This window comes from Lepeophtheirus salmonis, chromosome 6 (assembly GCF_016086655.4).
Source record: "Lepeophtheirus salmonis chromosome 6, UVic_Lsal_1.4, whole genome shotgun sequence".
Taxonomy (NCBI): domain Eukaryota; kingdom Metazoa; phylum Arthropoda; class Copepoda; order Siphonostomatoida; family Caligidae; genus Lepeophtheirus; species Lepeophtheirus salmonis.
The window spans coordinates 42,202,366-42,226,423 of record NC_052136.2 but is presented as its reverse complement, the minus strand read 5'-3'; the positions used below and the strand labels follow the sequence as shown (position 1 = coordinate 42,226,423).

The 24,058-nt window shown below is 29.5% G+C and overlaps 1 protein-coding gene across 1 annotated transcript in view; it reads right to left on the bottom strand.

The window, feature by feature from the left end:
• LOC121120042 (uncharacterized) overlaps positions 1 to 24,058 on the bottom strand; it is a 253,879-nt gene that overhangs the window by 50,079 nt on the left and 179,742 nt on the right. The window contains exons 4-5 of the mRNA XM_071889514.1: positions 15,824 to 15,891; positions 7,199 to 7,441 (exon numbers count right to left, since the gene is read on the bottom strand). Coding sequence (XP_071745615.1) covers positions 7,199 to 7,441; positions 15,824 to 15,891 — 311 coding nt within the window. The remainder of the gene's footprint in view (positions 1 to 7,198; positions 7,442 to 15,823; positions 15,892 to 24,058) is intronic.

The window sequence follows — 24,058 nt, the reverse complement described above, 5'->3', positions numbered from 1 at the left end:
GAAAAACACTTGTCCTATGGGTAATGGCAAATATAACCAAACAAGTAATTCATGTGAGTATATATAATTGGCACGCCGTTTAGAGCGTTGTTTAATAGCCTTTGATGTTATATGCAATTTTTTAACTTTTTAAATACTCAAGGAGAGTATTTAGGTTAGGATTTGAAAATAAAGTATCGAAAGGAAAATAGCAAATAAGTTATATGATACTTTATAAATTGTTGATTACTTTTGCAGCTTAATCAAGTAACAAAAATGTCCTAAACAAGATCCAACAAAGGTTCCCTTTTCCCAAAAACTTCTCCAAAGATTAAGTTATTTCCCGAACAACTTATCGAGAGCTGCAGGAATCTTAGACTTATTTTAACGTGCGGAGTAGAAGGCAAGCTGGACTTTTGGTAATGATTAGTTCAATTTTGTTGAAGTTTTTATATAAAGGGGATAATATCACAAGACAATCTGTCTTGGAGATGGATAATTGAAAACTCACTATAATTGACATTTAATTATATAAATTGTACCAGGAGGATGAAATATAAGGACTTCAAATAGTATTGTGTCAATGAAATCGAGTCGAACCAAGTTTTTAAGGATTTACTCGAGTCGATAAATTATAAATTTTTAAAAATAAATCGCTGTACATTCCCACTGCCCATTTTGTAATTTCTATTCAACGAAATGCTAATTTTCATGCACTATTAAAGATTTTTTTTTTTGCTTATGAATAAAAAATAATATTATTTAGTTAATGTGAGGTTGTGCAATTCACTACACGACTGAGTTACACTTTTGTCAAGTCTGTCTCCTCAACCATTGACATTACTTCATTATAAGTATGAATTGATCAGAAAACATGCTCTGGACAATAGCGTCACAAAAATTAAAACAATTTGATGAGATTTTGTGAAAAAAATTAGGTTGTCTCAATAAAATATAATTTCCAATGGGATTAGACAATTTTAACTTCATTAAAGGAAAAAAATAATCGGCTCAAGTCAAGATGAACTGGTTAGATAATAGTTCGAGTCAACGCATTCACACAGTTATACATAAAATTTATTTCGAATTTTTACTATAGTATAGTATAGAGTAAAAACTTATCAAATATAGTCAAACTGAGCCGATGAATGTAAGAGTCGATATTACATTCATTTCAAACTCACTCACTCTTTTACATGTAAAATTTTCTTTGAATTTCACCTTTAGTGGAGTATAAAAATAGTCAAAATTAGTCGAAATAGTCAACAATTGCTTGAGTTGACCCACCACTCATTTCAACAAATTCCCTCAGTAAGTTATTTGCAAAATTTTCTTCAATTTGTTTTTCATGTTTGGAGTGAACAAATCATTGCCTATAGTCGACCCAAGTCGATAATTTTCTAAATTGTCACACCACTCATTTCAAACCAACTGACACAAATATATGCAAAATTTCCTTCGAATTTTGACTTTGATACAGTTAAAAAATCATTTATTATTGTTGGAACGAGTCGATAATTGTCTGAATTGACACAACAATCATTTTGAACCCACTTATACAGTTATATGCAAAATTTGCCTCAAATTTTGACTTTAATGGGTTAAGAAAATAATTTAATAAAGTTGAAGTGGTTCAAAAATTGTTTTAGTTCACAAAACACCAATTTGAAACCCATTCACTCAGTTATTTGCAAAATTTCTTTCAAATTTTGAATTTAGTGGAGTAAAGAAAAAAATAAAATAAAGTTTTTCCCAGTTGATACAATACTAATTTCAAATCCATTCTCTCAATTATTTTCAAAATTTCCTTCGAATTTTGAATTTAATGGAGTAAAAAAAATCATTGAATATACTCGAACCAAGTCGATATTTGGACTTAAATGGATTAAAAAAATCGTCAAGTATAGTCGAACCGATTATGGTACAAGTGGACACAACACTAAATTCAAACTCATTCACTTAGTTATAGGAATACAAAAGTTTTTTCTTCCACTTTTTATCAACATATGTTCCTCCTAAAAGTTTTATTTTTTTACCTTGTTTTGTGTCAAATTTATAAAAGAATTTTCGTTTATTGGTTGCCTTTTTCCTTCCCTCTATGACAAATATTATTCAAGAATATCGTGTTTTTATATGTAGAGTTGATGATAAATGTAAGTAGGAATATTATTATGTTTTGAATATATTTTCATTTGTACAATATTTGCATGCATGTAAATATTTTTATACAAATAACCAGTTGCAAATATTCTATTATTATTTTGCAACAACTTACATATGTCACAATTCTTTTAATTTTTATTATTCTGATTATGGCAAAGTGAATAAAATAAGACTTAAATGAGATTTTATATCGGTTTGGTTTTTTTTTTAATATATATAGTTTGAAAAATTCAAACTTTTTAAATTCATATTTATAAATGCGCATATTAAGTTTTTCATTTTTTTTTTTCACTCTTGATGACAACATGCCAATTTCATGTTATTTTATGACAAAAATGTTTTTTATTCGAATGTTATTTTGTAAATATGTTTAAAAATGCAAACAACATCAGAAAGAGGTCTAAGAATGGTGCTAAAAGGCCTCAAAAAGGCTACAATCAAAAGTAATATATTATGTAATATAATTCTGATTATTAGAACAAAATATTTATAGCAATATTTTTCAACTTTTATCAGAAATATTGTTTAAAAAGAATAATTTTAAGTAATCAAAGTAGGAATGGATTTCGCATGTATCTTTGGACCTGGGTAGAATTTTGATTTCTGGTAAAACTGGGTGTTTTAATACGCGTGTGATCTTGATTAATCGTAAAGAAAAATAAAACCAACTTGTCATATGTTTAAATACAGGGGATTGTCACTTATTGCGGTTTAGGGAACAAAAAAAATCCAATATATTAAATCCACGCTATACAGAGATTTTTAGTATTAAAGCTAGTAAAATGGGATAAATTATTTTCAAAATCCACATTTTAATGTTTTCTTTTGATTTTTCAGCATAGTTAGGGCAATAAAAACATTTTATTTATCATATATTATTTAAAATAATGGATGCCAGACAATATGATGATAAAATTTAATATTAAATGGGTATATACTTGATTTTCAATCCGGTCATTTCCATTCTGTAAAATTTAAACAAGCGAAACTTAACCAATCAGTAAACTTTTTAATTGCAAGTTAGTATAATAAGTAATATTGAAATGTTTTAAGTCTAAATATCAAATCAAATAATTACAGTACACTTGCCCCTCCCCCTTATGCAAAATTATACATTTATATTATATGAATATATAGTCAGACTATGAACAAACTCATCACAACTATGAAAAATCTTTTTACATCAACAAAAATAGTTTTTTATGCTTTATTATCATAATATATTTATATATATAAACGCGATATGAAGGAAATATACTGCACTATACGGCGAGTCAGAATAATTTCATACACTGCACTATGCAAAATCTGTTTTTTTTTAACTACACCATACGGGTACCTCCGGTACTATCTATTAAATTATGTTTTTCTTCAAAATATCCTCTTTCACAAGCAATATTGTCATAAAGGTTGAAAAAAATAACTTCTTTCCTTTAGGACTCATATACCGGGTGGGGATTTTAAATTCGGAAAATTTAATAATAATGTATATCACAATTTTTTCCCGGAAACCAATTCACAAGTATTATACTTTTCAATGTAAAGGATCATAGTAAATCAATCACTCAAGCTAATCCCCTTCATTTTCAACCAGTACCTCCAAATTGACCATGAACCTTGCTGAGGAACTCATGGTCCACGTTAGTCACTGCCTCAAGGAATGCAAGCCTGGAAGAGGTATACAGAGTTATGTGCACGTTTATTGGACCCTCCTCCAGGACATGTCACACGTAGTAGTGTAATGGACACCAATCTGGCTAGGAGGCCACTTTCCCTTAGCATTCAGGAACTATGTAGTGGGTATTTTTCTCTCAGAACGATCATGAGTCTTCCTTTAGATATTCCTGACACATCAGACAGCTTGAAAGCCTTGACAACATCATACCCAGTTTGTACTGCTTCTTAAACTCAATAGTCTCCTTGGGTGGTGCCTAGCACGGAGGCACATAATAATGGCTGCATGCTATATTCGTATTCGGCTGAAATCTCAAGGATTTTTATGTAACGGTTTTGTAAGCTAAATCTGATGAGCACCCTCTCATAAGTAAATATCTCAGGATTGTTAAGATATTGATGTCTAAACTTGTTCCAAATGTAAAATCTCACTTTGTTAACTTTTTTTATTATAGGGGATAAAAATATTTTTTTTTAATAAAGCAGAACTATATATTTTTCCATTTGATCGGATATGTGCATTTCATTATTTAAAGGTCAACGGTATATTTATAATACATACTGAATTGGGTCTGTAACTATTTTGGAACAATATACTTATGAAATTAAAGGACTGTATTCTAACACTCAGCTTTGATATGGAAAGACTGTCAAATGTGAGCAATCGTTCCTTGTCTTGAATGAGTGCTTGAATTGATCAATAATTTGGCAGTTTTTTTATTACTCTTATAAAAATTTGGAAATAATGATTGATGATCGACATTAGTTGATATAAACAGTGTGCCTCCGGTGTTTAAAAACGAACGTTGAGGCCCTACGACAGCTGTGTATGTACAGGTAATATATTTTGGGTTGTTTTGGAGGCTAACGATAAGTCTTTGGTGTTAGTTAGAAAAATAGCATCAATCGAATAAGCATTTATTCCATAATTGTGGGAAAGGAAGAGTGTCCTTGTTGCAATCCCTGACAGAAGAGTCAAATGTTGAGATTGCAAACTTCTTAACCCTAGACAAGTAGTTTTTCTGGATAGTGAGGAAGGAACTGGAAGAGTCTGGAGTGTTTGGAAAGTGTTTCTCTTTAAAATGTCAATAAATGACTTTTTTATAAGGATATTGTGGGTAGTTTTTTTTTTTTTAGTACAGTTCTTCATCAAAATAAAATTAATTTTGGTTACTTCAATTAGTTTTAGCAATAGTCACAATTTTTTTCATTTTGCTTCAAAAGTATCCTCTCTAGTTTAGATAACGACACTTACACCCAAAATCCGTTTTTTACTTAGAAATTAGTGTTTTAATCAAACAATTTAAATATATCACTTTGAGGACTTATAAAGGCGTATTTCAATAACAAGGAGTAAAACAAAAAAGCTTCTAGGAGACTAAAAATATCCTCGTTTCCAATGTAATTTGAAAAAAAAAATATCATATGGTCATCATCGTTTTGTCGTTTTGTCCAGTGGAATGACAGACCAACATATCTTCATTCATCGCAAAATCTGAGTTGATGTCCAGGATTCGAAACAGATTACAGAATATGACAAAGGACCCTATCAGAAAAACCTGATTCTTTTTCGGAGATCGAATCGAGGCAGTGATAGACCCAAAAGCGATTATATTGAATGATAATATTTTATTTTTTTCGTCTTTCATCTTGCATTGGTTGTTATTAAAATCCGATAATTAGTTTAGTAGAAAATCCATTTATACGTTGACGCCAATTAACCAAGATTGTTCAAAGGTTTGGCTTTTACGCCGTATTTGGATGTGTTTTTTTAAATTTAAGACGGGATGTTTATATTTTAGGCTCAATATATATGTCCTTACTAAAACTTGATAATATAAGTAAGCATTATTGATTTCGACTGGCTTAAATAAATTACTTGTTTGTTTACACAGGATATTTGTTCCATGACGGCCTCTTTAAATGAATTGTTACCGAGTTATATTTGATTTTCTTTGTAAGTCGATTTAAGTGAGTTGTTGATTTATATGGATATACATAGAAATAGCAATTTACTATATGTTCAAGAGAAAAATGAAATGAAAAAATTAGGGGAGGAAATACATATATTTGGGTCGGAATCGATTTATGGATATGACTTCTTCATTGAGCGTAGATGGTAGGTATGTATTTGAAAAGAGTCTTCCCTGCAATTGATGTACAAACGTTTGTATGTTGTATTTAAGTCCTAATGTAAAAAAAAAAGTTCAATATCCGTTCTTTTATTTTACATTTTTCTATCTGTGCTTCGATAAAAAAAATATTTTTATTATTTCCTATACTCCATAGAGATGTGATTGTATTAATAGTATAAGAATCAGTAAAAGTCATCGATTTTACATAACTGTTCAACTACCAATACTAATAACTCAATACGGCAACGTTGTAAAAAACAATAGTATTTTTTTTTATTGAAGATTCAAAAAGTTTCCCTTAGGAAAAAGAAATCTTTTGACTCCGAGTTGCACTATGTTACTATATCTTGTGTATTTTGGACATATTAAAAAAATCAGAAATTTATTGGGCAGCTGTACAAGAACTTGTCTGATTAAATTTGGTTATCCAATATCGAATTTGATTTAAAGCTCTTATTCAATTTTGAACTTAAATAACCCATCAATATATGAAGGGAAAATGTATATATAGTTAAACTATAATGTGGTCGTAGTAACCATATAATGAGATGTTCACAGGAGGCATGAACTAATAAAATTATTTTATTCTATATCGTTTTCTGTCTCGTAGATCCTCGAGAAGAAGATCTACAAAATTAAATATTAACACATAAAAAAAAAGTATAGTTATAAAAATTGTATAATTCTAAAATTGTATATAATTTTGGACATACAAAAAAAAGAAACCAAAAATCCTCATGGTAACTCTGATATTTTAAAGAATGCTTCTCTGTCATGAGGCTTCATTAGTTCACTACAATTAGTAGTAACAAGGGAGGAGGATATGAAAATTAGCAACTATAAGGGCAAGAATTACACAGATGTAGATCCTCAATTCTACTCCTAGTCCGACAAGGACTTACAATTATAACTCCAACTTTAAATCCTCAAGCTTACTCTCCATCTTTTATGAGCACACACGAATAATTAAACACGTTTAGAATATATCTGAATGCAGTAAAAAAGGAAGTTCACTACTCTGGAGAAAAACAATAATGACAACAACTGAGGAAAAGACAATTCATTCGTCCGATTACCAATTCCAAAAAAGCAGGTCAACTAAAAAATACAAATGATTTACGTCACTAGAATAAAAATATTGTTGAGTTTAAATGACCTGCATACGTTACTAAGCATTATACAAATTTGGTGTAGTTCCACTGGTAATTTGATTAAAAAACAAACTAAACTAATATGGCAATGCTTACCTTTAATGTCTGCACAGGCTTGATTTCGAAAAATAAGTTTAGATTTGTCGGAACACTGAGATATGGACGATATTGGATAGTCACAAAGCCCATGACCCCTGCTGTATTCAAACTGAAAGGAACCACGAATAGGACAGGGTATTGGCTCAGCATCCAGTCGAAATAAGGATTTTAGTGGTTCATCCGTTTTGATATCATAACAAAGATTTATAGGATAATTTTCGTAGCCACTCACACAAAAACCTGGAAAGTAAGTGAAAAATTAATTAATAGAAAGGTGTCGTTTTATAACAATGGCTTTTGTTTTAATTGTTTAAAAAAAAATCAGTAAATCTTCATGCTTTTGATTATATATACAACAAGTTCCCCTATAAAAAAGTTTCCAACACTGTGGATTGCGCAAAACACGATTGTAGGAATTATTCTAATTCCCCGTATATTGTAGTATTTTCCCATTTTATTTTTCGTTTTCTATATTATGAAAAATAATTATAAAAATAATTTATTTAGGTTAAGAAGAATTTTTGTAGTTTTGATGAAACATAAATAAACATTATAGGTCATATTTAATGTCCTGAAATAAAATAACCTGATATAATATTAAAAACCCTAAACATCAGCTAAGGTTAATAAAAAATGACGATGTCTTCTTATCATTGCGCTTATCATTATAGGTCTTAATTCTTCCACATGTAATAGAGAGTCAATTGTTGATTTTTTAGCAATCAATGATTTAATAAAGCAAACTCCATGGCTTTTTGATCAGGAGGAGTATTTTTATTTCTCTTATAAGCTCCAAATAATATATTTGCCTTCTTTAAGTTAGAAGAAATATCTTCTGTCACACAAACGTTGAATTAGATAAAATATTTGACTACTCTCACAACTGGGCAATATGCGAAAGCGTGTCGGGTAGAGTTGAACATAAAACGGCAGTGTTTGCACGGATATTAAAATTTGATATTGTCAGTGAAAATTTGAAAGTGTGACGTAAATTTGGTCCCGTTTGAAATTCCAGAAATTGATCGGTGAATTCTTCGTTCCCATGAAGGAGGAAGATCGATTAATTCCATATATTTATCTGACACATCCTTCACTTCCACCGATGAGTTTTGGAAAAGCTCATTTTTAAAATTCATGGTTTCGAAGGAGTAAAATATTTAAGAGATCTCTCAAGAGGAAGACGGAATCATCCACTCCAAAAATAGATTCCTGGCTTAAGTCATGATAACTTAAAATGTTATGATGTAGAGCAGTCTTCTCTAATAAAACGGATTCCCAAACTTATTAATAAAAGACATTTCAGTCCTATTTTTGTGAATTATATCAATTGGTGAATCTAAATGATAAGTAGACCTTCCTTTCCATAAAATTATCTGAATAAACGCTAAAAGTGGCGAAAAAACTTACTAACACAGATTAGTTAAAGGTGTTCCCATTTGGATCCATTCATAATATTTAGAGGACGTGAAATTCACCCTCCAGTCTCTCAACGGCTATACACCTAATTCCTCCACAACCTTTTTGTAACATTTTAGAATTATACTAGATAAAAGGCAGAGCCCAGCGCCTAATTTATACATTGGAAGCTTTAAAGCTGGAATATAATTTTTATGGAAGAGACCCTTAAAAAATTGTCTTCTTGCATCATTGCAGATTCTGCAAGAGAAGGAATGGAGGTAGCTTTGTATAATACAAGAGGAACAATTCTCAAATTGTACAAATCAATGCGTTTTTGTAGGGATAAATGACGCCATTTTTGGCTCTGTTTGTTGGCCATCATATTTAATCGTACCCAATTACCTCTTGATACCACATTGGTTGTCCATTCGATACCTAAGATATTCACTTTTGGTACAACTCTACAACTTTCGATTATTGTAGAACTATCTGGCTTCCAAGATCCAAAGGGAAGGATGGTGGTTTTCGTTAGATTAATTTCTAATCCAGAATTGACGTTATATTTGTTAAAAAAAAGTCAAAAGAACTGTGATCCTATACCGAACTAGAATTTTTGAATTGGCTTCAATCATTAACGTTACATCCTCAGCATATAGGTAAGTTAGATGTGTAGTACCACAAAAAGAGACAACAAATACAAATACTTTTTCGAAATGAGCCTTGTAAGTTCATCGATAGCAGATATAAATAACAAGGGGAGACTCGGCATCCTTGTCTACAGCTCTTTTTTAATTGGATGGGTTCACTCATTCTACCATCCAACGAAATTATAGAAGATCCGTTAGCGAGTAAAGCTCTAATATGGTTAAAAAACGTTTGGGGAGTAACCTTTTAACAGATCTCATAATGTGGCAGTAACGTACAGAGTTAAATGCTTTCCATAAATCAATTGTAATCAATAAACCAAACTTGCCACTCCCATCAAGAGATTCAATTGCTGTAGCTATATTTCGTGAAATGTCCGTAATTTTTTTATTTCTCAGGACACCTTTTTGTTCATCATTAATATTTGGTTTAAAATGGGTTCAATTTGCTTAGCTACAAGATCAGACAATATTCTATATGCTTCATTTAAAACTATGATGGGCATCCACTGATTGAAATCAGTGCCATAACCTTTAAGGTATAAAAGCCATCTTTCTTTTTGTAAGAGAAAGGGAATTTTCCAGATTTTTCCATGGATTTTCCTACTTTTAAAAGGCAGGGCCCAATTTTTTCAGGAACGAGAGAGAAAATCCGCCCACAAAGGCCATCCGGACCCGATGCTTTCTAATTCTTGAAATAATTCTTTATATAATTTACGATGTTAGCCTCGGTAAATACATCAACCTTTGAAGGTTTCCTTATCGATTGTTCTATTGTTAACAACAATTTTTTGTCTTTAGTGGCTTTATAATTTTGTTTGCGAGGTAAATATTTGTTTCTAAGAATGGGATCAGTTTCGCGATCTACTTTTCTTCTCATTTCAGTTTCAGGGGAAATTGGAAGATTGCCGACTTCGTGGAAGTAAATATCAAGACTGTTCAATTAATCCAAAAATATATAAAATATAGAGAAGAGCATCCAAAAATAGTCAGGCATTCGAGAGGAGCTGGTAAACTTCGTACATATGGTCAAGTGCCAACAAAAACGATCCAACAATGTCCATAAGAATAGTAGGAAGAAACATAAAAGTTGTTTCAAAGAAAAAATTCACTAGGGCTCAAGAAGTTTGGTTTGAGATCGTATCTCTGGATCCAGAAGTAATTGTTGAAAAACACATACTTGCAGAAACGATAAAGAAACAATTTATGTCAATTTTTATTTTTTTTAATAGATACAGACAAAAATATCTCTAAGTCTACAACACATGTTGTGAGCGATACCTGGCATTATCTGCAAATAATGTTGCTGGTCTGTATCAGACAAAGATAACAGCTCATTCATAGCTTTTAGTATTATTGTTTCGGAAGGAAATGGGATGGCCCTATTTGGTCCTTCACTACTATCAAATTAGCTATCCATTGCTATTGTTGTGTTCGTATCGACGTATTTGCACCAATTAGAACAAGTGATATATCAACTGAGAAACCTAAGAAATTCAATAAAACCAATTACTTTTAGAAATTTTCATACCTAAGCATTCAATTTCTACTTTAAAAAAACAGAGGAAAAATGTCACACTCTAGTCTTCATGTTGAAAAACTGGAAATGTTTAATTATTATAAGAATAGATTTTAGCTAAAATTTGATTCAAGTTTAAAAAAATGTCTTTAATACAAACGAATTGCTTATAGTGTCAACTTCAAGATGTAGTCCTGTGTCAGCCCTTATTTAAGATGGAAGACTGCAGTCGCAAATTATGTTCAGTATCGTTTTGGTCCAGTTCATGCCTAAAAAACTTATAAAATTCGCTCCTATATGACGTCACTCACATTTACTTCTTCTTTTTTAATAAGTTCAAGTACCGACAGTCTAAATAGCCAGTTCTAAAACCGGACTGGTTTGGATCAAATAAATAAGGATTGGTACAATACTATCAAAAAGTATTTATACATAAAATTTAAAGACTCTTCTTACCAGTCAAGAAATATTTCTCTGATAGCCTTTACATAAACATGGATTGTTATGTAGTAGACTAAAATTTATGTAATCTTTTTTGTACAAAAAGATTACATAAAACTTATCTCATAACATGAAAATAAAATAAATTGTTGTTCCACTCCTTTCCCTAATGCTACTGATATAATAACTATGTATGTACGAGTACATGGCTACATTTAACCTCCACCTCAAAAAAGCAAAAAAAAAAGTTTTAAATGAGATAATTTCTTTAAACAAAAATTCTAATTTTATTTTAAAGAAAAGTAATACATAGTCGTCTACCTAATAACAGTATTTTAGTTTGCTTTTTATAAAAAACAAAAAAAAATATGGAAAGGAAAAAAAAAAAAAGAAGAAACGAACTTAAAACTTTGTTAATGAAAATTAAACATTATAATATATTAGGTATGTATGGTTGTAGTTTGTAGCCAGTAATTTTTAACTTCATTTAAAAAAAAAGAAGGAAAGAAAATTGTAAAATTTAATTAATCTTTTGTTAGTGAACTCGGATATTACACTACATGAGATTTATAAAAAAGCTTCTTATTCCTTAGAATCTTCATTATATCCCCAATAATTTTTTGTATGTTCCTCAAACATTATATTTGATTTTATTCCATTATTTGTTTATATTAATAATGTCTTGTTTAGGATCTACTCATATATATAGTCATTTCTTATCGAGGCTTGGTGAATTTATTTAACTATTATGCTACAAAGTCCTTCCTTTCTTTTTCTTTTTAATTTCTTGGTTTCTTTTTTTCTTCAATGTGAAAACTGAGCACGTCAAGCTTTTGTATTTACTCTCAACCTCAAAAAGGTTATTTTTTGATTAAAAAAAACATTGTAACTGGCCTTTTGTTTTTGTCTTGCTGCCAACTGTTAATTAATGTTTAGATAATAGCTTATGATTATTATATGTTGTGTACATGGTGCGATATCTATATAAGTTATAATAATTTATTGACATTAGTTAATTAAAACATTGGTCATTCTAATTTGTAACGGTTATTGCTAGTATGGTTTTACTTCTATCTATTAAAGTTGAATGGTTGTTATACGTAAAGGAGTAATATAGCTCTGGACATTTGGACTTTATATTCTACCATGGAATACATTAATTTTAGAAATTTGTATTCAATAGCCATAAATTACACCGTCTATGGAATATTCAATTATTGCACCATCATCTTCCCAAGTACTGTAAATCCTTCATCTTATTTCTTTATTGCAAATTGTACAAAATTGCAACTGGTACACATCATATTCTGATAAAAATAATATTTTTATAAGACAGAATAAGTGTCAATGACGAAGAATAAAAGGACGAATTCTAAACAAATTTGATTTATATAAATTAATTTAAAAATCGAAATCCTATCGAATACTTTTTTTGGAGTTCATAATACGTAGAGTCAGCAACATAAAATCATGCATTAGTTAATGAAAAATAATTAAAACACCTAACTGAAAATACACTTCATCTGTATCTATTTAAAAAAGGTGTACAACAATAATTACAAAATTATAATATGATAGCTATTAGTTTATATAATACGTGCAATCGAATCAAAACTAAGGGTTACTATTTTGATTTGCAAAACTCGTAAAGAATAACGAATACTTTATGTATGGTTAAAAAAAAAAATATTAATAGACATAACAAATTATGTCTTTTTAAAACACCACACTCATTTTCTTAAGATCATTTTAAAATAAATACTTTTTTTGTCTTCGATGTACTAATACTTTAGGTTGTATTGATAATGAAAATAGGGCATCACATCCCTCCCTCCCTTGCTACTCGTCCTTGAAGAACGTTCCAAATTCTAGAAAGCCTTCTACAAAGAACAAATTCATCAACAGTTTGCCAATGAGCATGAACGTTGTTTACTTATAAGACGATCAAAAGATACGACGTCTTCCAGAAAAGTACTACTACTTCCTATATGATAATATATTATAATATAGGTATTTATTATTTTGTGGCGGAAAAAAATATATGGAAAAGGAAAATCCTTTTTAATTTATTTATTTTGCACCCCCCAAATGCATATTGTAGATTATATATATGTATTAGGGTCTACTGATGCATCAGAATCAGCAAAAATCCGCCTTATTTTTATAAATGGTTATCAAAGTAATGATGTCGATTCACCCGATACCTATGGATAATTATTTAGCATATATGGATAATATGAATTATTTGAGCTCATTTTGGAGACAAAATTACGTTTACAAGTCAATAAAATAGCTAAACTAGATGACATTGTTTAGAAAAATTCAAAAAAAGAAAAGGATGGAGAGAGGTAAATTACATAAAAAGATTATACAAATTTGCAGGTTTGTATAGGTAATTTACTTAAAATACTTAATTTTAGAGATAAAAATATTTTTAGTGCTCCATACATTTGAACTGTATCATGAGTCCTTCAAACCCCTTGTAAAGGTATTATTTGGGTGTAGCAGTTTAGTTTGAAACGATTAAGTAACTTTCTCCATGAATATTTCTTTTTTTGTATGTTTGTTAAATAATATTGTTTATAACAAAACAAAATTCGAGTCCATATTTTCCAAGTGAAGTTCGAGTAATCGGTATAGGTCCCGGGTTACTAAAAAAGACACAATTCCAAACTCGAGCAGTGGTTTATACCTATTTCAATTCCTAGGTCAAGCATATAAAGCTCAGTGATGAACCAAAGAAAAACAATTTGATCTCACGTGGGGCGAACCAGTCAAATAATAGAAAATATTATCTTGTTAGTGCACCAGTTTTTTTTTGTTTTTTTAGAAGTGAGGCAGTAGAAATTAAATCAGAGGCCGAAGGGTGAAGAGGCTGACTTTAATTATCGAACAAAGGAGGGGAGTGAAATTGCCTATTATGAGCCAACCAGAAATTAATTTACTCCTGAGGACAAAGAGTAGTTAAATTCTTAAATTTATTAACAACTAATCATGATTGATAAATTTATTTATTATTTTTCGATCTGTATTTAATAAAAATTTAAATATTTATAAAAATATAAAACATTTTTATATCCTACATAATTAAAATAATTTATGACTGTGTGTGTGTGTGATGTATGACTCAATTAGTAACAAAAAAAGGAAGAACGTATTATGCATAAAAACTAAAAAAAGGGAATTAGGAAGAAGATGAGCGAGTTAATCTTAGTATGTATCTTCAATATATAGTTTATATATATGGTTGAAGAAGGAACCTGGCAAGTTAGCAATAGCAATGACAATAAATAAATCACAGGGTCAAAAATTTGAAAAATTGCTTTATATTTACCAAAATCAGTATTTTCACATGGTCAATGTTGCATTTTCAAGAGTGTCAAAAGAATGTACAAGTTTGATTATATTTATATCAAATAGACAGAAGCAACAAAAAATGTAGCATAGAAAGAAGTTTTACAATAGAAATTTTCATATTATATAATTATAGTTTATAGTAAATCATTTTGGTTTAAATTTTTAACATAAATATGCTACTTTTCATTGTCTATCTTTAAGATAACGTGTTTGTGCTAGTTTGTTTATAAAATTTATTTTGTTAAAATAAAGAATCGCTATTGTAATCCTCAATAATGATAATATAGGAATCGAGTGGTATCGGAAATTTGGTATCGGTACATCCCTAATGCACAAGAATAGTTTATCTTTTTCTAAAGGACCTAATCCTAGGTTGTATAACATACTTCCTTTTTCCAAAAGGCAATAAAGCAAGTTTTATAAATCAAAAAAGTTAAATATTTGTTTCATATTAATTGTCCAGATAAAATTTTTTGTTTCATATCATTTAGGTGACGTTGTCAATACACCGAATAAAAGAACTTTGGTATTTTAAAACTGGGTGATATTTTTCATTTTTCGCTTTCTCTTTAATACAAATTTAATTGGTCACTTTTGAGAGAAAAATGTTAATGATTAATTGATAAGGTAGTTAGTTTTTGCTTCCTTTAAATGTAGGGTTTTCTAAAGTAAATCCGGTTTCAATTACTCTATTTGAACAAACTGCACAAATTTAAAATTATTTTATCCCATCAAATCTAACACAACCAATTGAATCACCCTGGAGTTATTTGCATTCGGATTTGGCATATTTCAAATTAATTTATAAAATCCTTTTTTGAAAATTAGTAATTGAATCAATTAACTGAATTTCAAAAATTGCACCAATAAAAAATCAAAGAATAATTTGTAATTAGTTTTATTTGATAATTATTCTTTCATCCATTTTTTGGTGATATTTTTTTTGACAGCAAACCCACGTTCCTAAAAACTCCCAAACATAATAGCTACTAACTGTAATTCCATAAAAATTTTAAAATCTCGCCTCTAGAATGAAACCACGCCCATCACTCTACTACTTCTATCAACTGATTACTTCGTGTACCCAGATATATAATTAATATTACATCCATAATGATGACGTCATATATGATGATTTTGATTCGATAAAACATTTCTAAAAGGCAGTTTTTAAGTCCGATGTAAACTTGCCATTTAAATTTAATACAAAAGCGATACATTTTTACTCTATTAACAAAAACAAAATATAAAACAGTTACTTACTCTCTTTGTATTGTATGACGTTTGAGTGCTTCTGATGCATGACGGCACACCTTAGGCATCCTTTGTTCCTGAAAATATAATTAATAATGAAGAAGTTAGTATGCAAAATGATACAAAAGACAGTTAAATAACAAAAAGTCCAAATGAAATAAATAACATAAATAACAAGCTCAAAAGAAGTAACTATCATTTAACAAAGAAATTTATAAAACCCTTACAATCTAAAACAGGCCAAAAATCACTTGGTATTTTTCTATTAAAGGATACTCAGTGCATAATTGAATATACAAAAACAAATTAAATTTTTGATGAAAAAATTTGAAAAAGTCTATATTATGATCCCATCGAGCCTAATACGTATTATAACAGAAGATAAATTTGGAGTCTGTACAGACACCGATCCCATACATTTAAAAAAAATATTTTCTATTTTTAATAACTTTCTTTCGAAATAGAAACTGGAAATGCTTATTAAAAGTTCCCTAGTTTATCAAAAAATACATCTATAACCTTGTTGCCTATCGAATGTAGAAAAATGGTGCATTGGACACTTAACAGGGCTTTATACGAGTGCAATAACTTTTGAAATTGCAACCCGATTAGGGTTTTTGATTTTCCATAGGTTTTATCATTATTATTTTATATTTTTCTTATCTTTCTCTTATAATTGTTTACACAGTTGACTGATTCAACTCAAGTTAGCTCATATTCGACATTAGTCAAGGCCAATAAAAATAACACATTAAATTTTTTTTTGAAACCTCGATCATTATAAGATTCTATTATACATCAGGAAACAAGGGAACAACATCCTCGAAAAGTCAAATATAAATGAAATATATGATTATTAATAATTTTATGGAAAATTATTCTAAATTAAATAGACGAAAAATACCAGTGGTGTCCCTGATTATCACAGTTTTCGGGAACAAGCAAAATTCGTGATGTACGAGAACTTTTTACTATTAAAACCCGTAATATGGGAGAAAATATCTTTCAAAGTCCACTTTTACAATTTTTCTTTGTTCTTTAAGTATGCATAGGACAATAAATTATTGAAAATAATATATGCCAGACAAGATACTTGTAAAATATTTTAAAATTTAATATTAATCGAGTATTTACTTGATTTTTAATCCAGTCATTTCATTACTGTAAAATTTAATTAATCGGAACTTAAGCAATGTTTATTCAGACCGACATCTTTTTCATTGCAAGTTTGTTTGTTAAATAATAACCAAAAGTTTTAAGTCTATCAAATCAAATACTTACAGGATCCCCTATGCAAAATTACACATTACTGTTATATATATATGTAGGCATAGTGTGAAAGAACTCATCAACAACTTCAAAAATTCTAGTATACCTCAATATATAGTTTTTTTATAATACAATATTATAATAAAACCCAGTATACAAGGGTTATAAATAATTCAAAACACTGAATTATCTTAAATACGTGATGTCTGAAACCATATTATGCGGAGAAACCTGTATTACCAGCATATTTCAGTTCTTGGAGGGAAATAGGGTCTAATAGATATCAAAAAGTATGTAAATAACAATAATTGATATCCTTACAAAAATATTGGTATTTTGACAGAACTAGTATAATATTCAAAGAGAGCTAAAAGTTGTTTATAAGTCGTTTCAATGGTTAAATTTCAAAGAAAATTTGAATTAATCCATACGTGTAACCCATTTTTAGAGAAAAACTTAAAGCACGTTTTTATTCATACTTTACTCATGTAAGAAAAATGACTGTTTTTCTTACAAAGAAAAGCTTGATAAAAAAAATATTTACTTTACAACAGCAATATGTTATGTTCTCGTGTAGCTTTTTGAAATAAACAAAAAAAACTTTCAATTCAATATATATTGTGTAGAATATCCATAGTCAATATCAATATTTATTTATCTTCCATAATATCTATTTATAGCATATACATACATAAATATTATCATCTGGCAAAAAGAAAAATACAGAAGGCTGAATATCAGCAATAAGTTTTTTGTAATTTTTTTATAACCGGGTACTCAGAGATAATTGAACTTTAAACTCGGATAGAACCAGGTATTTTGAAACTTAGGACTAATTCATAGCTCCATAAAAGCTGTCAGAAGTACATAAAAGTCCGAGCTAAAGGAGGGATTGCCAATTGCCCACCTTCACTTTTTGATAAATAATAAAAATAAAAAGTTTCATGATTATGCTATCATCATTATGAAATGTAATTTTCATGAAATGATACTGTTCTTGCCCCTCCCTTCACTTTTATATTGTTTAAAGATACCCTGATGATAAATGATAGGATGGAAAAAAAAGTAAAATGTAACTACATATATGTGATGCCATCGTAATTATTTCTTCCAGAATTTTCAAGATAGAAAATGGCGACACGAAGGGCTCCTGTACATATGTACTCCTACAAAAAAAAAACCATTTTTGTGGGTATTATATGTTTTTGTTTAAGTTCTACCTACAGGTTTTAACCGGATCAACTCCGATAGTATGTTATTTTTTGTTTTTTACAATTCCTTTTGTTATTCGGGTTCGCGAATCTATAAAAAGGCTCGACGTGGTTATTTGAGTATCTCCCTCCCGTTTATAAAATATGTACAAACTTCATAGAGAAAAGGTTTGAGGGAAAGTTTTAACTTAGTGAAAGCATCGTCATGTATGTTTTAGAGCTTCTATATTATTAAATGTGTGAAAAGACAAATCTGAGTCGATTTTTTTAATGTTAGCAATATACATACAATGTTGATATTTATGTATGTATGTAATAAATATGTTGTTTCATCAAATGCACGTTAGGCGGAGCTGTAGAAATGTAGAAAACCCAAATATAATTTTTTTAGTATACAGTTACAAGTGTCGTTTGGTGTACCGGTATGGTAATGTTAACGGCGTAATAATGTATTTCAAACGATTCTATACTAAATTAGTATTAAAATCCGTACTTACAGTGCCATTTTAACATAGAAGTATTGTCCCACCAACGACGTCATCAGCTTCCACAACAAAGTTTTTTGTTTGTTTTTTTAAATAAAAGAGTAATAATGTAAGTGGGTATGAGTTGATTCTATAAAACAGGGATTAATGCCAAAACGAATCAACTTAGTTGGTTTTATATTCCGGTCGATAGTGGCATACTTACAAAATATGTAATTGATTTTTTGATCTAAAAAAGGGCACCTATACGCCCTAGATTTCCATAGGAGTTAAATGTTTGATTACACGCCAAAAATATAACATAAATTTACACAGAGACTTAATTTTTCATTGCTTAAGGCCGAATAATTAGTAACCTACAAAATGTGATTTTTATGGAATCAAGATACGACAACTTCAAACTAATTTGTGATACGTTTCAATACTATTTTTTTTTGATAAAATGTTCTTGTTAGCTTCAACACGCTGGCTAGTAGATTGACAGCTCTTGACAATGAAGGGTGTATCCAGGGCGAACTACGCTGTCATGATAGCATCTCGAAGCGAATCCAAATTAATATCAGAAGTGGAGCAAACATTATTTTCCAAGACACCCAAACTGTAAATTCAGGAGATTGAGGTCAGGGCTGGAGGAGGGCTACATAGAGGCAGGCCAGAAATCAGCCATGTAGTTGCTGCCGGTATTTTGTTTTGTCTTAGCTGTATGGGGATGTAAAGGACTACTTGATGTCTTGAATTAGAAATGCCAAATGTATTTGCAGCCTTCTCGGCACTGACACTGGGCCAGAGAAAAATTTAACCTTGTTCCCTTTCTTGTTGTTGCTCCGACATTTTTACACTTAGAGACGCAGGATAGAAACAAAACTTGTTTACTTTTGTTTCAGCTGTTGTTTGATTCCATAATGAAAGTTTGCAATTAAAAATTAGTGGTATAATTTTTTTATTGGTTGTTATTACAAGTTTTGTATATATTTCGACTTGCTAATTATAATAATTTTCTTCATTGTAAAAAATTGTATTTGCCAAATTTTGTAGTTTTTTTTAATTTCAAAACTAGAATAGTTGTTGTTTGATATTTGAAGAGTATAGAAGTGTGTTTTCGCATAAATGATGTAAAGAAACACTTAGGGTTTGTTGGTAATTAGAAGAATAAGTCCATATTTTACTCATAGTAGAGTTTGGTATCGAATTTGGAGTAATTTCTTGCTATACAGAGAGTAACATTTTTATTTATTTATCATCTGTCATATACACATGACAGTATTCTCATTAAACCTTATGACTGCTATGCTGTTCTTCTTAAAAACATTCTACAAATTGCCAGAGCTATCATGCTTTTTACAGTACTTATTTAACAAATTAAGAGTATTGTATGGGATGTTCCTATGTTACTTAATACAAGTTTTGAGATAAATGGCCATGAAGTTTTTGAAAATGCCCACAAATTGTATATGATGTCGTTTGAAGATTAGTTTTTGAATGGTCACTCCATGTCCACAATAAAAATATATAAGGGCACCTTTTTGAATAAATTACTTATTGATTTTGACTAATCAATTGTTAACACACAGGAACTTTTAACTCTACAAATACATCAACATCAAGAAACACAAGTATTTAGTGCATTTTGGAAGGCACACTATCTTTAATCCTAATTATATTCGTATATACATATATTTATTTATATTAAAATTATGATATTTCATGTTAAAAACAATTAAAATGTCAATGAAAATAACAAGATAATATTCCTCATTTCAATCAAAAACAAACCATTTGGCAAACAAAGAAACATACATTGAAACAAAGGAATGCAAACAATGGTTAAGTGTTAATTTTATTAATGTTTGCTATGAGTGTTTACCTGTTGACAGGTTTTCGTCCATGTCTTTGCTGTCTTTACTTATACCTTTTAATTTGTCATAAAAAGTTACAGAGACGGGAAGGTAAAAATGGTTCAGGAGGGCTTTCTCATCCACCAGCTTTGTATCTTTAATGGGGAGAAAGTCAAAATAGATGTAATTCAGCTTCCTTTAGGAAAGTGCATTTTTGAGGTTAAGAAGTTTGATGCCTCACTTCATGAATGACATTGAACCATATTTTTCCTCTTCTGTCATGCTCTGTCTACATATACATGGTTTGGATTTTGGAAAGTGATCGTTATCACAAGTTGTAGCAATATTAGGAAGTACATTAATGAGGGGCTCAAGTGTGCGTGTGTAGTCTTTTACATTCACATAAGAACATATTTTCTATGTGAAAATAGAGGTGTGTCCACCTGACCCTTTCTTATTAAAATTTTGTAGTAAACCCTTTTGGAAATTAAAAAGTTCATTCCAATAACTTAAAAAAGCAACTAACTCATTTTTGTCAATATCTAACATAGGAATATCTTATATTATGCTTTTCAAATCCAAAACACTTACAACTTACAACTTTATATATAATACTACAGACTGAAAATGTAATGTATTCGTTTACTGTATAATTCTAGCGTAGCTAGAGCTCTCAATTTGTAAAATAATTAGTATTGAGCTTTTGATAACGTCCTTCTTTATAGCCAAACACAAAATAACTTCCATCTTATAATACCCATAAATATATTGGAAAAAAAAATTATCGTATCAAAATAATGGGTGAGGTGAAGCGATTGCACATAGTTTGTTTGAATGCGTACTATATACATAATTGATAGGTATGTACATATGTGACAACAAAGTCTTTCAGGGAAAAAAAGGAAAGAAAAATACAATTTGTACTGTGGTGATTTTAAATAAATTAACTTGGATTGCTTTGTGAAAATATAGAAATAAATCTGTCAAATAATTGTTTATCAAAAAAAAAAAAAAAAAAAAAAAGATTGTGATTGGCATTTGCTGTGTGTGTGTGTTTTTGTTTTTTTGTTTTATTTAAATGTAAATAGACAGATAGGATATCATGTGAGCTATCATAATTGGGACATTACCAATCAATGCACTTTTCCTTATGATAATTAATGTGTTACCTATATATATATAGGGACGATAAGGTTATAAACGTTTTGTGGATCAAGATATGTATGACCAAAAAAAGATACACATATAAATAAGAAAAAGAAAACAAATGTAATAAAAAAAAACCGGAAAGAATAATAAATGTTACTGAGCCACCAATGGCTTTGTGTGGGTTTATATCCCCCACATACACTCTCCTTACACTGTTGTTGATATATGTTTCTACAGTTGCTTATATTAGTATTGTATTTTATATATATGTGGTATCGATAAGAGAAAGGAAAACATATTTTTTTTTATTAATATTACTACTATTAAAAGAAATGGTCACTCGTTTGTTTCCATGCAAATTATTTTTGCTCGAAAAAATATCTATTTATTCGGAAAAAGTAGGTTAGACTGGAAACAGTTGCGAAGCTATTTAGTTTTGCATCCTATTAAGGTAGGTTACCCTTTTTATCATGCACAAGGAGTTTGCTGGTCTGTAACTGCCCCCCTCCACTTAATTTTTTTTGGTTCTTACTAGAAAATTTAATATTTACTTTTTTTTAAATCTTTTAAATTTAATTCAAATTTAATTTTTCTTTTCAAAAAAATTTAGTTTTCTGTGAATAATTATGAAAAGAAAAAAAATCAAAAAAATGTAAAATTTGAAATTTTATTTCCTAATAACATTAATTTTCGGTAAATAACTATGAATTTTTGAATTTTTTCACCTAAAAATTTAGTTTTGAATTTTTTTTAGGTAGTTGAAATTTAATTTACTTTTCCAAAACTACATAAATTTTTTATGAATATGAAAGCACAAAAATTATTGACCTAGCATTTTCTCCCCTCTAGACAAATAACATTTTTAGATGACATGACTTACTTGACTACCCGGACTGTTGCAAAATTTGACTGGTCGATATTAATTTGTATTATACGGAAAAGCTAGTGAAGGATCTCATCTATAATGATATATTGTGATAAATTCTGCCACATCTAAGTCGAACCCGTTTTGAGTATTTTAGCAAAAATATAGAATATTAAACTGTCTGCAGTAACACCTTTATATTTATTTGTGTTACAAATTGATAGAATTAAACAATTAGGCTTTAAATTGTGCAGAATTATTAACTTTCAAGATATTATGCCAAATTAAATTATACTTACAGGCTGGTCCAGATAAATTGGAAAATCTTCAAAGGTTCATAACGAACGAACTAGATAGGAGAAATATAATTTTTGTTTTGGAAATTTACCTTTAATGAAATTAAATGATGCCGGAAGCTTTGGCAGGCCTAGACCACCTTAAGCAGATCCAGCATTCCACGTTTAATTTACATTCCCCGGATGGATGCAATAGACCAAGGATGAAAATACGCCTTTCAACCAGACAGTGTGCCACCCAACACGGCCAAAAATTTTGTATTTCCTTAGCTACAAAATTTCCTCAATTTTTAAGCCCAGATTTTTGATCTGCAAACAGTTTGGACCTATGCGATATATATCTCTGGGATAGGGTCGATCATGAGGCTTGTCCCAAGTATCATTTGTCTGTGAAGACCCTGAAGAAGTTCATTACCCGTACAATGGTAAGCTGGATCCGCACGAGGCAAAGCTTCTAGTGCTGTGTAGACGAGGTTATCAAGAAAGATCATGAAATGTAGCTTTCAAATTATAAAAAATATGGTTCTATCCCATCTATTTCGTTTGTTTTCAGCCTTTAAAGGTTTCCCAATTTATCTGAACCACTCTGTAGGTGAATATTATATTATTGATCAGAGATCTTATGGATAAATTTAATCATACAGTCCTATTCAGAAACATACTTGCTGTAAACTGTAATCCTATAAAATGGTAAACCATTTTAAACAATATGAGAAAAATAGCAGCTATAATTGAAGCTTTCTTATGAGAGTTTCATAGTTGAGTATTGAATTTTGATAAAACTACATTAACTGACATAAAAATTATCAATAGTTGTTCAAATGATATAATTTACGGGAAAAAAACAAAACTGACTGCATTGTATAATATTGATCCTCCCAAAAAATACTAATATCTATCAAAATCAGTTTTTTTCCAAGTATGGTACAGATAAGTTGAAAGTTAATACTGATTTTTTTCTCTCAATAATCTGGCAATATATCATATAATTACAATTTAATTTCAGTGACTGTATTCCTTCATGTTATTTAACAAGGATTTAATGTAACTATCCCCTATCTTAAATATTAATATCTTGTTTAATTTTCATTAGGAGAGTAATTAAATTAAATAAGATGTTTTCGTGCAGTAAAT